Source organism: Melanerpes formicivorus, unplaced genomic scaffold (genome assembly GCF_026170545.1).
Source record: "Melanerpes formicivorus ecotype bairdi unplaced genomic scaffold, bMelFor1.0.p_v2 SCAF_4, whole genome shotgun sequence".
Taxonomy (NCBI): domain Eukaryota; kingdom Metazoa; phylum Chordata; class Aves; order Piciformes; family Picidae; genus Melanerpes; species Melanerpes formicivorus.
The window spans coordinates 20,397,053-20,414,666 of record NW_027142356.1 but is presented as its reverse complement, the minus strand read 5'-3'; the positions used below and the strand labels follow the sequence as shown (position 1 = coordinate 20,414,666).

The 17,614-nt window shown below is 38.1% G+C and overlaps 1 protein-coding gene across 4 annotated transcripts in view; it reads left to right on the top strand.

Annotated features, from left to right (window-relative positions):
• RAPGEF2 (Rap guanine nucleotide exchange factor 2) overlaps nucleotides 1-17,614 on the top strand; it is a 171,232-nt gene that overhangs the window by 93,269 nt on the left and 60,349 nt on the right. For 2 of the 4 annotated variants that reach the window (XM_068137183.1, XM_068137181.1), the window contains exon 7: nucleotides 265-282. The exons of 1 other annotated variant lie outside the window; for it this stretch is intronic. In XM_068137183.1, the coding sequence (XP_067993284.1) occupies nucleotides 265-282 (18 nt within the window). Of the gene's footprint in view, nucleotides 1-264; nucleotides 283-11,182; nucleotides 12,031-17,614 lie in introns of those variants that run through there. One more of the 4 variants, XM_068137184.1, reaches the window with a different exon arrangement.

Here is a 17,614-nt window from a genome sequence, read left to right as displayed (position 1 = left end):
CTGAAGTTTTTTTCCATAGCCTTGTGAAAATGTAGAACAGAAATGAAGATGCATGGCTGTGCTTTCCAAGAATCAACAAATAAATGCAGTGCTCTCAGTTGGGGCATGGCTTTCTGCATTAGAGTCAACTTAGAGGGGATGGTGGACCCTCATTAACATATTTTTAACATTATCTTCATAGTGGTGGAATGTACTATGGCATGTCTGATAATGTTCATCTTTTCCTTTCCTCCTATATGGCATTCATTTCATTTTGGCTCACAGGAATGCACTAAACCTCAGGTATTGTAACTTACTGTGTATGGTCCACTAACAATTTACTTGTGGCTTTGCAGTATGATACCATAATACTGATGCAATGTTTAGACTAAAATTGCTTCCTAGCCTTTCCTTTGAGACTTGAGCAATCTCACTATGATATAAAAAAATACTAATGTAAATGTGGAATTTGTTGACAGCACAAAGTCTCTTGCCCAGGTTTTTTTGACCATTATTCCTTGCTTTGACACATTATGATATGGAGAAAGTGGAGAAAAAAAAGTAACGTGTGTATATATAAAATATTTAGTATTTCACAGACTCCTAAGTATCCCTTCCATTACACGGAGGAGCTAATACCTGATTTTTAAAAAAATAGGCCCCCTGTTGATGTTTAGTTACCTGCATCTCAGTAAAGCAGGAAAATGTGGTGTGTCATGATGATCACCAATGACTCAGAAAAAAGTTTGTTAGCTGAAAGCTTGCAACACTTTTTGCTTGTCTTCTGTTCTGATAGTGCGTACTGATGCAGTATAAAGTAGCTGGATTTTATAAACTCCTGTCAAAATATGTGTGAGTGAGTGTTGTTTGAAACACAGGATTGCCAAGCTAGGGAGAAAAGTGTGCCCAAGTAAGTCAAGTGTCTTGGAATGGTACCAAATAAAACACAGATGTTTTGCCTGATCAGATCTCAAATGCAAAGTAATCTGAAGATATTTTTTTTTAACTTGCTTTTTTTAATTCCATTTGTCAGTGCCAAAGTAAATACTGAGCATCCACTAAATACAACATTTGATAAGAATTATTTCTTTCCTTCTATGTCAAATAGTTTGATTTCTTTTCTTAATATACTTGAGAGGATTCAAATTTCATAATGGTTCCAGTACCACAGGCAAGTGACTTCCATGCTGAATTGTTTTCCAGTGTTTGTGGTACATTTCTTGTAGGAGCCCAGTTCCTTTTCTTCAGATCAGTAGAATAGAATTAACCAGGTTGGAAGAGACCTTTAAGATCATCAAGTCCAACCTATCATCCAACACTATCTAATCAATTAAACCATGGCATCACTTTTTCTGTGGAATGATCCCCAGTAATCTATGGTTAGTAAAGTTAGTCTAAGAGTGTGATGATGTGCTTCTCAAATTAGGATAGGAATTTGAAATACTTTGTAGTGTTTCAATAACTTATCTTAATGCTTAATGGACTATTTGATGTGAAATCTGATGTTGAGTATCTTACTTTTGGAACCACTGTTGCTTATTTCTTGGATAAGGAAAACAGAAACTTCATAACGTATGGAAATAAAATGAATGCTTTTTAATCAGACCAAGAAAATGCCGTCCTTTTTGCCTCCATTTTTAGTGTGGCAAATGAAATCTTTTTCAGGGAAGGGGAAAAAAAAGATTCTGCTAAGTTTAGGTTGAGCTGTTCTAATTGGAATCTGGAAAACCATATTCAGATTTTTATTTTTTTTAATGGATTTTTTTTTTTTGTGCTTCTAATGTGTTAACAAATCCTTCATAATAGGAAGTGGATTCTAACTTGAATATGGATTTTCATTCTGTGTGTATCTATACTTAAGGCTATTTAACTTTATTCACACCCGTGAATAACTCTGAATAGAAATTATAGTGTATGGTATTTTTTACTCTGTGACAATCTATCCAGATTTGAATTGGTTAACAGGCTTACGAAAACTAGTGCTAGTGCAACTTCAGCTGGGGTTTTTAAAGTCTGCTGCTGAAATCCCTGCAAAAGTTCTCTCTGTCTGTAGTAGCCTTTCTTACCCCTTTCAGTCTGAGATTCACGTGAGGTGGCAATCCATTTGTCCAGTGTTGGAAGGAAAAGAGCAGTGGGCATGGAGCCATCAATAGCCCCAGCTTCTTCCCCAAGTTACGAGTGTGTAAGAACTTTGTCTGCACACGCCGTGCTATGGGGTCAGCCAGCATGCTGATGCATTACAAGAAGACAAGCCCTACTGGGTTTCATTTGTAGGAAGTGGCTGAAAATTTGAATGAAGTCTGGAAATCAAACTATGTCTAATATCAGTGAGTCAAGTCTCATCTGCAGCCATGACTCGTTGGAAAACAAGTACGAGGAATTTTTCTAGCTTTTAAAAATGTTGTTAAAAGTCCAGGAAAATTATTTGTTAGGGAAGAGAAGAAGGAAGCGTGGACACACTGTAAGTTCAACTTCATGCAAGAGTATAAAGGATATATATGGAGAGGTCACAAGTAACCCCTATTTTAAACATTTTTGACCTTGGAAGTGTTAAGCAGGTCTATTTCTGTGCCTTTTTTCCCCTTTATAAAAACTACTGTATTATCCTAGTCAGGTACACTAGGTTGTCAAAAATGTTTAGGAAAGCAGGATGTTTAAAGGTTTTGGCTTCAGAGGCTCACATGAGTGACCGTAGCTGAACTATATTAAACAGATTTATTTTTTTGACTGGATCCTAAATTAGTTTTTTCCCCCAATTAGAGGAAAAATGTTGAGAGCAAAGATACAGGGAGCAGAGAACGTTGTTACATGGCATATGCAAAATAAAATTGAAGAGATCACCTTACCTAAATAAAAATTGAACAGGTTTTGTCTTGTTCTTGGTTATGAAACAATTTACTGTGAGAAGAAAGGGTGGCAATTCAAAACATAATTGTGCACACCCCTAGACTGACATTGTGTTGCCAGCGGGAATTAGCATGGTATACAAAGGTGTTTTAATCACACATTTGCACAAATCATGTGTATCTGGTTTGCTCATGCAAATTTGACTCTAGTAAAATGTTCAGTATAAAATTTATTTAATATTTTTAGTGCTTATAGTCTAAATAAAATAATACTGGATTGATCATTCCATTAGTAAAATTCCATTGTCAATACCGGGAAGGGTATTTTTTTTTTTCAATTGCCTTTTTTTAATTTACAAAATGTAGTGTGCAGTTTCAAAAGCACTTCTTTTTATTATTCCATGATGGTGATAATCTACTCATTGTTTGGAATGAGGTTGATGCATACATCATAGTAGATGTATGTAGTCTGTGTAGTATTTGAACCTGTGTGGTAATGCTAATTCCTGAAGTGTGTGACTGTGTTATACATAAGTAGGTGTATTTTGAAGTAAGACATTACAGACACTGTGGGGTGATTTTATCTGAAAGATGAGATTCTGGAAATTATTTGAGCAGTGCCTGTTAGCCATCTTTTGTATAGAAGCCGGATGTTTCTTTATGGGAATATCCATTGGTAATGGTGTAATGACAATACATAATTCCCAAATTTGGTAGCAAATCACAACCTTTCTAACCCCATGGCTTTCTTCCTTCATCCGTGTTGTAAGGGACTATTACTGTTTAGGTTATGTGTGAGCAGCACTATTTTTTTTTTTTTTGTAGCACCTGAAGCAAAACAAAATTGTTAGTTCCTCAACCTTTTAGTAATGCCTACTAGCAAGCTAATGCAAAATTGATGACATGTAGTGTGTTATTTGCTCAACTTCTGTCAAAAGTATGTCTATTTTTGTATATTACATCATCCCTGTTGCAGAACTTGTAGCCATTGGGATTTACTGTTCTTCCATTCCCTTTGGAAGGGTTCACATTGATGTCATGACTGGATTTGTAATTGTGATTAGATTTTTTTTTTCTCCCACTGAAGCGTTAATATTTGGTTGTACAAGTACTGGAGATAGGGAGCTGGGCTTTAGTTTTGAGCTGCTAGCCCTAGTTATCATTGAATTTTTCAGATACTAAAGTTTTGTCATGGGCCTGGAACAGCAGGCAAGTGTTACATGTGTTGTTACATGTTGTACTTTCACTCCATTGTTCATTATTTTTATATACATGTCTGTATGCATGTGCTCAAATGTGAAATATTTTACTTTTTCCTCCTTTCACTTGATTAAATTATATTCTCTATATTACTCTTGAATGTTGTAATTTAGTGAGTATAATGGCCTGCAGCTAACTGCTTTTAAAGTCTGCAATGATCCACGGCACTCAAGAGGTCGTTGTAAAAGTAAGCATGATGACAGCTGTTCTGATAGTAATCTTAAAATACAAAGCAATGTAGAATCAAATTATTAGGGACACTCCATCTAGTAGGTGCACTTCTACCTAATTTCACTTAGCACTAGGTAACAGATCTTGTAATTGGAAGGAAAAAAAAATGTAGTGCTAAACACCCCAGGTGGGGGTTGGTCTCTTCTCCCAGGCAAACAGCACCAGAACAAAAGGAGACAGTCTCAAGCTGCATCAGGGGAGGTTTAGGCTGGATGTTAGGAAGAAGTTCTTCACAGAAAGAGTGATTGGCCATTGGAATGGGCTGCCCAGGGAGGTGGTGGAGTCACCATCACTGGAGGTGTTTAGGAAGAGACTGGATGGGGCACTTGGTGACATCGTTTAGTTGATTAGATAGTGTTGGGTGGTAGGTTGGACTTGATGATCTCGAAGGTTGTTTCCAACCTGGTTAATTCTATTCTCTTCTAGTTTGCAAAGTGGGACATCTAGCAGTTGATGGTACCTGGTTTGACTGGGAAAGGGAGAAAGGGCATTTCTTAGAATTTTATAAAAAGATTTCTTTATTTGTGGGATGTAATTTTGCACTTTGACTTTTCCTGTCTAAAACCAGTTTGGTTCATTCTGCTTGACGATTATTCTTAAAATTAAGGGACAGCTGAAGTTGCATTCATTTTGTTACTGATGAAAGGGAAAGGTCTAGATAACTTATTTCTGTACAGTTACTAGAACAGGGGCACAAAAGATATGGTGGTGCACATAGCACATTTCACGAGGGAGGACATGCAGGGGGATATAATGAGAGAGTATTGCAGAAAGAAAATGGTCTTATCTTGGTGAACTGTTTTTAGCATTGATTTTAATTGAGAACCCCAGGAGTAGGCTCTTTTGGAGGGTCTTCTTGAAGAAGATTGTGGCTGGACACAAAAACAATAGTTACTTCCGTCCAACAGACAAGTGAAATGAATGAAGGAAAACCCTCTGTAAAAGCAACTATCTCTTTGATGTTAAGCTTCCTCAGAATACCAGACATAAATAGTTAGTTACCGTAGGAGATGTCCAAATAAACATTCAAGAAGATGGACAGAAAGGACTCAAGGTCAGGTATGCTAGTAAGAATGGCACTCAATTTCCACCATGATCTGGGTAATCACAAAACCTGATGGCAGACTGGAGGTTGTATGCTAGTCCTCTCTTGAACATGATAAGTTCTCCCTTAAAGTTTCTAAGTTCAAGTAAAACTGCTTAAAACAAAACTACTCCCTCTCCACTACTGGCAAAATATCTGGATAAGTAAACAAGCAACAAACCTCAACAAAAAGTCAGCTAGTATTTAGAGAAGATTGGGAAAAAGGTGATTTTAAAAATCTGTTAATATTTTATACTGAAACATTAAATAATTATTCCTGTGTCTTGCAGGATTCAATGGGGATGACAAAGGTTATAATGGTTTAGTATTTGGGTAGTTGGCTGACCACAGTAAAATGTCTGAGTTATATTCTTTTTATCCTTGCCTTTTAATGAAGCAGCAGTACAGATACACATGAAAAAGGTATGCAATTATCCAACTTCCTTAAAGTTGTTGTTCATTATTATACGGTGGACAACATGAAATGTGGATGCTGCCTCACTTAAGTGAAAAATGTGTGGCCCTGAATTCCCATTGTGAAATTAGTGTGGTCACAATGGTATGTAGGGATTTTGTGGGTATTTTTGTTTTGTTTTGTTTTTCCTGCAAGATAGTAATACGGAGTAGTGAACCTTGTCCTCAGCGTGGTACAGATGGTGAGGTATTGTTTAAATCTGGTGAAGAGGCCATGTTAGTCCTGTGCCCAATATCATAATTCTTGACCTTAAAAGAGTATTTGCTTTTTTGCTTTCATGCTTTTTTTTCTTCACAGTTTAAAAGCAGAAAGCACATTCTCATGTTCTCTGATTTAATTAGCACATTATCTAAAACTCTTGTCCTTAGACTGAAGTGAGAAAGTTTTATGAACATTGGGAAAAACATAATATATCCTGACAGACTGTGTTTTCCACTCCTGAAGCACTGAAGCAGTTTGAGGAAATTGATCTGTGACCATTCTGTCAGCTGAAGTAATTTATATATGGAATTTTAATGTCTAATTTTAAACATTTAATAATGATTATCTATATTTCCAAAGCTGTTATATGCATTCAGCTTTAGGCTTGTGTAAGTAATGACCCTTAACATAAAAACCAGAGGTAAATCAGTTAAATACCACTTAGTGACTTAACAAACATGCAAGTAGGAACACAAAATATATGTCCATCATTTGTAGCTTTAATGTATAAATAAATATGGAGCCCAGCTAATTTTCTGTGTTCTATTACTGTGGTGAGCCTTTGCTCAAGTCAGCTTTGTAAGCTAAATTAGTTACTCTGGAAATGGGGCATCTTGTCACATTTAGGATGCTTATCCATCAATTACAGGTCTGTTCATGTCTGTTCTAACATAATTGTCTGTATGTAAAAGAATTTGATAGCAAATATTTCAAGTGAATACTACGACTTGCTCCCATTTTAAGATGGATGACATGCAAAGAAAGTTTGCTGTGCTGAAAACAGAGCTGTGCACAGAAGGTGACAAATGCATCTGCTGTCAAAAGGAAGACTGGAAGTCTATGGCACATTTACCCAGCTGAGGCACCAGCCTGACTGCTCTGGGCTTGTCATTATTTTAAAGATCCAGATTACAGATTCATCTGCAACAGCAGCTTGACAGAAGGGCACTTGTTCAGATGATCTGTAACATTAGTAAATGTGTTATCAAAACAGCACCCGTCACTCCATTGTAACTATTTTTTGGTGTTGTAGTGGTGCTATGAATGAACATCATTATAATGTCTCAGTGCCACAACTTTATGAATAATAATTGAAAAGAAAATAAATTGGTAAATGGTTTATTCATGTGTTTTGGCTACAGTAGTATTTTGGTCATAAAACTCCACCTTGGAGAACACATTAGGTTCTTTTCCTTTATTAACAGAGTTTTATTCAAAGCTCCCAAAGTTCTCAAGGAAATGCACAGGTGTGCCCGGATATTGTGTGTCTGTGTTGTGCTGACAAACAGTAACTTACTTACAAGAAATAGGGCTATATGGATGCAGATATGAAATTACTGGCAGTAAATTTGTCTAAATGCATTAGAATAAGACTTTAATGTTGTAGGGGTCTTTTAAATGTTTTGCAGTTTCTGGAAAGAATTACTGTTAAGGGTTTTTAGTGGTTTCAGTTGTGTTTTTAAATCTGGTGGGAGCATCAGATTGTTATTTAGCAATCTCTCCCATAAAGGTAGAGGGATGGAGTGTACATCAGCATTGTAAAATTCAGAAGCATACTCCTGGGAACTTAACAGTTTTGTGTCCAATAGCCCTGAGCTTAAAATTGTTTTAAACCTCTGTTTCTTGCCAAGAGAGGACAGCAGGGGAAAGTAAAGATACCTCTGCCTTACTATCCTTAAAATTATGTACTTTTCAGTGTAGCTGTCTATATTCCACCTGCACAATTGTGCAATATCCGTGTAATAGTACCTTCATGGTGATTGTGGGGGTTTTGCCTTATCTCTTGGTTTTTCTTTCTGTTTCTTTGACTTCCCTTGCTGTGGTTTTTTAGCTCCTGAAGTCGTGAAGTAGCAGTAAATTCGGTGACCTTACAATGTTTTGTTGTCTTTTGACTGTGGTTTTGAAAATAATAGATACTTTACATTGTGTTTAAAGGGAAGTGGAAAATGAGCTGATAACTTCTGGTTTAGAGGTACTTCAGGAAAAGAATGGTTTCTCTGTATGTAATCTGCATAAAAATGTAAGTGCTCCTGTAAATAGTTGTGAGTTAAAGTGACTGCTTGAAACTGAAGATCTGAGGTAATCTATTGTTGCAACATTTGCCATTAACCTAAAAAGATTTAATACTCCAAGTGTTGTTGACACTACTTAGGAGAATAATATCCATGTGAGATTACATTGGAGAACGTGAAACATTTGAGAGGCATAGGGGTTAAATGCTGAATGAGGCTGAAATCTCTATCAATTTTAACCTTGAATTAAGGATTGCTCTCAATTAAGGATTGCTCTCTGTGATTCTTGAATCTTTTGTGTTGTTCAAAGCTGTCTTAGTGTTTGTAGCTGCTTTCAAATTTTTTCTGTTCTTTAATATTCTGTTCTTTACTGTGACTCATAATGAGGTGCCAGCTTTTTTGAAAATACAGTATTTTGAAAGTATTGGGAGATATTCTATCATGTCCAACTATTGCTCATCAGGTTTATTAAGGACTCACATTAATTGCCTAGAAGCATTTGCAAAAATGTCTGTCTTTTTTCAAACTTCATGTGTAAGCAAGGATATCTTACATGAGTTTTGAAATGTACATGAACACAAAGCTTCAGTTAGGTTTTGTGCAAACTACTTGTTTTTAATTGAAGCTTTCCAGGATATATTGTTTTGATGCCTTACACCAACTCAAATTCCATTTGTTCTTCACTGAAATATATTGACTATTGCCTTTGAGTGGTATTTTCTTCATCTAATCACATAAATACCACTGTTTACAGTTTGAATATCAAGAGACTTTTTTTCTATTTTGTAAACCACCATCAGAGTTAGGTTACCTTAAATTTTGCAGTCACATATCAAGTACTGATTTAATTTTCTAGCAGGTGAGCAGACATGTATAGTGGTGACCAGCCTAAGTAATAGGGAGGTGTTTCATGGCATTGTCATCTGGAAGTTTTGATTTTCACTGTCATCTCACTGGTTTTATCCAAGTCTTTGTGTTACACTTGAAGGCTTATGCCACAGAAAATTAGGCTAGATTTTGATTGAAGTACCAACTGATGCAGAGTAAGATGTATATGGATAGTTATGTATGTAATAGAGTTTAGAAAGTGGTATGAATGCTCTCCTGTGCTAGGCAGATGTTTGTCTTGGCAAAATTCATGCTCTTGATTGGAGCATAGAACACCACACTGATTCTGATTGTAGTGTTAACTGCAAGGTCCCAGACTCAAAGATTTGAATTGCTTTGTCAACAAGTAATATTTAAAAAAATTATATTAGAAAAGATTTATCTAAGCTTCCTAGAATGAGTAACTTCCACTCTTTCTGGTCAGCACATCAGAAAAACGGTTCCATTTGTAATTAGGTTGTTTTAGAAGGCTTAAGCATAATTTAATATTTTATGAATAATCTGTTAGTTGCACTGGTGCAATGCAAAGACTTAGAAAAATTCTAAACTACTTTTTGTAATTCAGTCATTTAAAGAATAACTTACCTTTTAGTGTGTACTAGAAGGTCAAGGGCACAAGTGTCATTAAACTCTCATAAATGTAAATATATTCAATTTAAAATGTGTTGTGCATAAAATGGTGTCCTTAGAATAGCGATGCAAAAAAATAGACCAGATATTTTAGGACTTTTTCTTGCTTTTCTGCTACTAGTGGGAATTAATTTCCACTAATTTGACAGCCTAATTTACTAGTAGTCATGGTCAGTACTGAAAGAAAGCTCTCTGTAGCAAGCCAAAGTCAGTATCAGTGGACTTGTTATTTTGGTGAAGGGCAGCTGCAGATTATATGACATAGTATTCTGTAGTAATCCATTGTCCCCTGTGTGTTTATTATGCTGGTGTAGCAACTGTTGAGTACTTTTTCTATTGTTCTTCTTTCAAAAAACAATATGATTTTGAAGTTACTTTAAACCCAGATGGTCTCTGGTTGTAAAGAAAGTGTTGTAGAGAATTGTACTAAAATTGAAGCCTAATGGAAGAGTGGCATGTGCCTGTTTGCCTTGGTTGGGTCTCTCCTGTGTCAAGTTGTGTGAATTTGTGGCACTTCAGTTGTAGGTCATATAGGGCTGACACTGAGTTTATTGCTTGAGCACGTTCCCCATTGCGTTTCAGCTGCTCTGCAGTATGATGGTGCTAGTATAACACAAGAAGTGGTGTAGTGCAAACGGGAGTGACTGGGAAAATGTCTGAGTTTAAGATCTAATTACAGTCAGGGAGGAGATTTATAAAAGCCACGTGTATGCAAGTCTCTTCAGATCTTGCACTCCCTTTTGGTTTCAGTGAAATTTGTGTATTCAGAGTGCAAAGAGAGAGGCAGGTGCTATATTCAGAAAGACTTTAAATGAAGTGCTAAAAGGGTCTCTGGACAACGCCTTACCTGCCACAGTCTCTGAGTATCTGTGGCCTGCATAGCTGTGAAGCTGCTGAGAATCTGAGAGCTTGTCAAGTGCAGTGTTTATAAATACTTGATAACAGTGTTTACAGCTCTGCAGCAGCACTCTTTTGGGTGGGGGAGAAAGGGAGGTGATGTCAAAACCTCTGCTTTATCCTCATCTTCATGAAAAGTCGTGTTCAGCTCAGGATTTTGGTGAGGTAAACGTGGGTCCTTGTACCCACCCTGACTTCAGTGGTATTCTTAGGAGCCAGCAGCAAATGGATCCCTCCCCTCTGGGGCTCCCTTGATCTTCAGAAGCTGATACCAGATACAGGCAAGAGCTTGCTGTTTTATCTGCATTGTCCATCTCTACCTTAATGAGTGAAATGGTTAAGTATCCGAGGGGGCGAGCCTCAAGGAATGTGCCTTCCATTTGACTTGAATATTTCGGTGGATAAAGGGAGAGGGAGGGAGAGGAGAGAGAGAGAGAAAAATCCACTTACATCACTCGAACTGCATTGAGTGTGTGCTTGTGTGCAGGTTAAGAGACAGACTACAGTGTCTTTGCTTTCTGCAGGAAGCAGCAATGCCGTTTGTATCCTAAGAGGAATTTTTTATTTAGAAAAGGAAGCATTCTTTCTACCCAGGAAATGGCTTTCCTTGTGCGTTGCTATGCCAACTGCCTGCAGCCATGGTCTTCCAAAGTAAGCACAATAATGTAATTATATTGGCGTATTGCATTCAGACTCATGATTCTCTGGGATTTTGTGTGTAAATGTGTTGAATTTTTGTTGCGAACTCTTTGGGCGGTAGATGTGCTTGTCTTGATTGAGAGGAACAGGCATCATAAAATTAAATGTCGATCAGTGTCATGCTGCTAAGATTAATTGTGCAAACTTGGTTAGCTGAGTGGAACAGAGATCACTGGTCACTACTCTGTCAGCATCATTAGCAGCCAGGGGAGGAGGTCCCTATTCGCGTGCTCTGCCCTGATTTTGGGGGAGTGGAGGGTAGTGGTGGAGAGGGGGGAGGCTGCGTGTGCGAGTGTGTGTGATTGCAAATGAAACAGGAGTATTAACAATGCTTGGCTGAATGCTGGAGGCTGGTTCCTGCACCCTGACTAATATAATACTGTATTAAGCCTTTTTGAGGGAGTCTCTGTGCAGTCAGCCATTTTAGCTTTTTTCCTCCTTTTTCTTTTCTTCCCATTGCTCAGGCTCAGGGCATGGTTTTGTTCCCTTGGATGAATGCTGGAAATGTAGGGTTTCATCAGGCTCTGTACGTTCTGACATGCTTAGACTTTCAGTGTTGGAAAAATGGAGACTGATGCTGTCGTTTGCATTGCTGCTCTGCACTACAAGTGCGAGGGGGGTTTTGAGCTTACCAGTAGTGACACTTTTAGCTCCAGCTTGGTTTCTCCCCCTCCTCTTCTTTTAATTTAATGCTGTAGAGGCTGACTTGCCATCCATGAGAAATTGGTACATGATGTGTAAATTCAGTTCAGCTTATGTTTCTTCATTATGAAACCACTTGCAATCCCAGCTAACCATGGAGTTATGGGCCAGCAGGAGAAACACTCAGTAAGTATTGCAAATTCTGCTTGTTCTATCAATAACCTGTCACGGGCAAACTGCATGGAGATTGAAACTGCTTGTCGTCCTGCTCATGGGCTTTCCTGCTTGTGAATTTAATACCGGGTTTCAAGGGAAAGCTGTACCTGAGGTGACATTAGAGTCAGTGGCTGCATTTAAGATTGTTTTTTAGCTTCAGAAAGGCAAATCTGTAGGTTCTTTTTGAATGTTAAAAATTCACTGAAAAAATGCTAATGTACTTTCATTGGGCAAGAAGCTGTGAGCATTCAGTTAAAATTTTATGGATTTGTTCAAGTTTTAAAGAAATGTTGAAGCAGTATAACAAGTAATGTAATTGTAGGTAGTGATAAGAGTACATTTATGCTGTCTAATGTATGGTGCTAGTGTGATGTTGACTTGCAGCATGGCGTTTAACATCTGTGATATGCTGAAAATGCAGAAACTGTTGGTATAACACGGAATGAACAAAAGGCATAGTACTGATGCTTTCTAATTGATCCCGTGAGTCAGCTACACCTTTGTCATGCTTTAATCCCATAGGCTGTCTGTGTTTATTGTTTGGGAAAAATGCATTCGTAAGCAGAAGAGCAAACATTATTTAACAAGGCCTCAGGTGTGAGAATTAGAAATTTAGGTTTTACACGATAAAAAGATTCTGGAAGTGCAAGTTCTTATTGTTCAGTTAACGTGTTTAAATCTAAATGCTACATTTTACACTCTCCAATATAATTGTCAGTCTTAAAATTTGTTTCTTGAAAAGATACACGTGTGTGTGTGTGCGTCTGTGTGTGTATATTTAGTGCATACTGTGTTGTGTTAGAATGTGCTTGGGAATTTGTACAGTATGTCCAGCATATATAAGTAAGATGTGGGAAGGTGTGACAGGAGGAACTTTTTGAAGGAGGAACATTTTCTTCAAGAATTTAGTTTTGATTATGTAGAAATATGGAAACTTCATCACGTGTCTACTGGATTTTTCTTATGCATGTAGCATATCCATTTCTCATTCTGTACATTATTCCTTTGCCTTCTTAATTATAAGTATGAAGGAGTTCATGTTACCAAATTATTTGGTGCTGGTGAAATATTTAGAACTTAATCTAAAAAACCCACAAACTTCCTTTCCTCCTGAAACTCAGTGCTGAAGAACCTGAAATAGAATAAGATACCTTGAACTTTCGAGTAGAAATAAAATGAGAAAGCTGCATATGTGTAGTTTTTTCCTGCTCCTGCAGCTCTCCAAGGAATGTTGATCAAAAGTTCTAGGCTGATTCTAGTAGCACAGCAGATCTATTGGATGTAAAATAATTGCTTATAGATAAAAGAAAAAAAAATAACCTGCCACTTTAGAGGCTATGTTATAAGCTGTCACATGTTAGTTGCACTACTTTGAGTTAATTAAGTCACAGATGTGAATTTCGCTCTCTGGTACAAAATGTAGGAGCAGTAAAAGGGAAAAGGTCAAAGCATTGCTTTACAGGAAAATCAGTTTACTCCCAAAAATGTCTACATGTATGTAAATGGAAAAGAAATTGTACTTTGGCATAGGGCTGGCATGCAGTTGCAGATTTTGCCTGAAGACATAGTTGAGAGTTTATACAGAAATTTGAAAGGAAACTGTTAGAACACTATCTCAGCAAAACCCATCACTTTGGCAATGAAATTTTCCATGCTTGTTCTCCAGGGAGAGAATATTCTGCTTGGAAAATGGGAATGTAAGATTTGAGTTCTTGGTAGAGAGGGAAGCTAAGCTTGGCATTTCAAAGTATAACACTGTTTTTTTCCTAAAAGGAAAAATTAGAATGTGCTTGGGAATTAGAATGTGCTTTCCTTTTCCTAAAAGGAAAAATTACTGTATGAATAATTTTTGATGATGAGATATTCCCAGAGTCTTAAATCTATTACTGATATCCATGATGATTGTATTTCAAGGAGATAACCTTAATTATTTCTCTGACACCCCTGCCTAGAGTCTCACAGCTTGAGTTGCTGGGACAATCTGGAATTGAATGCAAAAATCTCCCGTGCAAAGTTTGACAAAATTCTATGAATTTATTTTAGGTAATGCTTTTAAATCTTGATTTTCATACAAGTTTCAGTTAGGGAGTAAGAAATATGGTTTAAATCTACTGTTCTGTGTAAATGGTACAGAAACTGACTATTAGGTTCATCATAGTGAAAATGGAGAGAGGAAAAATGAAATAATGTGTTATTTTCTTGATTATTTAACATATGAAATAAAATCATCATCATCAATAAAGTGTACTGGTCCCATATGCCTTATTTCATAAATTGGAAGTGCTTGATGCAGTGCTACAGAGTCTTGTCTGAAGGTGGTGATGTTTCTTGATACGCAACTGGGGTCATCTGCTGAACAGGAAGTAAAAGTATGGTGTGGGTGAAAGATGGCAGAGAAATAAAAGCTGGATTGTTGCAATGGTAGTACCAGGTAGTTCTTGTATTTAGTATATGTGACTTGATTTAGGAAGAAGTTCTATACAGAAAGAGTGATTGCCCATTGGAATGGGCTGCCCAGGGAGGTGGTGGAGTCGCCGTCATTGGAGGCGTTCAGGAGGAGACTTGATGGGGTGCTTGGTGCCATGGGTTAGCTGTTTGTGTGGGTTGGATTGGTTGATGGGTTGGACGCGATGATCTTGAAGGTCTCTTCCAACCTGGTTTGGTTTATTCTAATAAAGGTTTATTCTAATAAAGGTTTATTTCATGTATTTCAATAGGTTCATTCTATTTGGCTATGTCCTTGGTGATTTTTTATTTAATTTTAAATTTTAACATCCTCTTGACTAGCTTTGTAGGGCTTTTATTATAATTTTCCCACTCTTAAGTGTTAGGAGGACGAGTAGTGTTTCAAAAAGTATTGCTTTGTGATTGCTGAAAAAAACAATTTCTTGCAAAGCTTCTTGTGTTAAATCTTAAACCTGCTTTGTGGAAGAAAAAAATCCTGTGAATACATGGTTCATGAAGGTTCCCCGTGTAGGGTCGGGCTTTCTAAAATGTTATGTCTATCTCATTTCTCCTCTCTCCTTGTATGTGTTGTTTGTAGGAACTTCAGGTCATTAAAAATAAAAAAGAAATTACAAATATGACTTTTAAACATGTGGCTAGAGATGTACCGTTTTCACGACTGTGTAATGATTAGCAGCTCATGAATTGTAGAGTACATTGCTGTAACTTATGCACCTGTGAGAAAGTATAAGTTACATCATTACTTTGAATGTTATTCTGTTGAAGTCTGCTAGTGGTATATGTTTCGTGAGTCTCTTTCAGTGAGAAGCTACTGTATTCTTTAGATGTGGTTGACTTGTGTTGAATTACAGAAAAATATTGAAACAAACCTTTGGCTTATTCTTACCATATCTTAGTTTACAAAGATCTGTGGTAGGGACTCCCTCACTCCCAAGAATGAGAAGAAAATGAATTGTATTTTGAGAAAAAGGTCTTGAGTGGTAGTTGTACAAATATGGTTATTTTAGTTTGATGTGTAGTAAGGGTGCTGGTTGGCATGCTTTCTTAAGAAATTTAGAACTGTACTGAATGAGCATAATTTTCTGTTTCTGGAAGAGATTAACAGTGTTGTTTTATAACTCAATAACTGTAACCTGGGATAGTTATTTGGCCCTTGAGCACCATGCAGCACTAGTAAAGCATAGGAAAGAGAGGTGTGATGTTGCAGTCAGTTGGCTACACTTGGCTACACTTGGTAAACTGAGCAATCTGAGGTGGCATTATTCCTGGGTATTTATATATTTTTTCACCTTAATGAATTACATTGCGCTGGAACTTGATACAGGCTTTTTATGTTGTTAGGCACCTTTATTTTTATCACTTGTGGAAACCACATTTCTGTTTTGGCTGTTAAGACATGAAATTGACAGCCCTACTCAAGAAGATGCATTGTTGGACCTGCTGGTGAAAAATGCTAATGAAATCATCAGAGTTGTCAAAGCTGAAGGCAGCCTGGGCTGCAGTGATCATGCCCTAGTGCAGTTCTCTGTCTTAAGGAGTACGAAGCCCATAAGGAGCACAGTTAGGACTCTAAATTTTAGGAAAGCAAACTTCCAGCTCTTCAAGGAGTTTGCAAATAGGGCCCCATGGGAAATTTCCCTCAGGGACAAGGAAGTGGAACAGAGCTGGCAGATCTTTAAGGATGCTCTCTAAAGAGCACAAAAGATCTCAATCCCCACATGTAAGAAATTGGGCAAGGAGGGCAGGAGAACACCATGGTTCAGCCATGACCTGCTGGTCAAACTAAAGGGCAAGTTGAGGCTGCACAGGAAATGGAAGGAGGGACAGGCATCCTGGGCACGTTGCCTGGCTGTCTAGGGATGAAGTCAGGAAGACCAAGGCACAGCTGGAACTGAACTTGGCAAAGGATGTAAAGAAAAATAGGAAAGGCTTCTACACGTACTTTAGCCAGAAAAGGAGGGTTAAAGAAAGTGTTCCCCCCATGAGCAACAGTGGTGAACTTGTTTCAATGGATGAGGAGAAGGCTGAGATTCTCAACACTTTTGCCTCAGTCTTCACTGGCAGCCCCTCTTCTCATTGCTCTTGTGTTGATGGACCACAAGTGGGAAACCAGGGAGACACAGTCTCTCCTACTGTAAGTGAAGACAAGGTGTGTGATCCGCTGAGGAACCTGAAGATGTACAAGTGCATGGGACCTGATGAAAGGTCTCTTCCAACCTGGTTTGGTTTATTCTAAATTCATCCCAGAGTCTTCAGGGAATTGGCAGGTCCTGCCTGATTAACCTTTTGGCCTTCTATGACAAAGTGACTATGTCAGTAGATAAGGGGTGACCTATGGATGTGATCTATCTGGACTTCTACAAGGCCTTTGACATGGTCCTCCACAATATCTTGCCAAGCTGGAGACATAGGGATTTTATGGTTGGACTGTTCAGTGGGTAAAGAATTGGCTGAATGGTTGCATGCAGAGGATGGTACTCAATGGCTTGAAGTCCAGATGGAGAGCAGTGACAAGTGGTGTCCCTCAGGGGTCTGTACTGGGACCTGTACTGTGTAATGTTTTTATAAATGGTATAGACAGTGGGATCCAGTGCACCATCAGCAAGTTTGCAGATGACACCAAGCTGTGTCGTGTTGTCAATACACAAGAGGGACAGGATGGTATCCAGAGGGACCTGGACAAGCTGGAGAGGTGGGCCCAGATACAACTCATGAAGTTCAACAAGGGCAAGTTCAGGGTATTGCACCTGGGTCAGAACAATCCTTGCTATCAATACAGACTGGGGGATGAGGTGTTAGGAAACAGCTGTATGGAAAAGGATTTGGGAATGCTGATGGACAAGAAGCTGGACATGAGCAGACAGTGTGCACTTGCAGTCCAGAAGGCAAATCACATCCTGGGCTGCATCAAAAGATGCATTGTCACAGAGCCAGGGAGGTGATTCTGCCACTTTACTCTGCTCTCGTGAGACTTCCCCTGGAGTACTGTGCATAGGTCTGGAGCCATGAATATAGGAAGGATGTGGACCTGATGGAGAAGGTCCAGAGGAAGGCTGCAAAAATAATGAGGGGGTTGGAGCACCTCTGC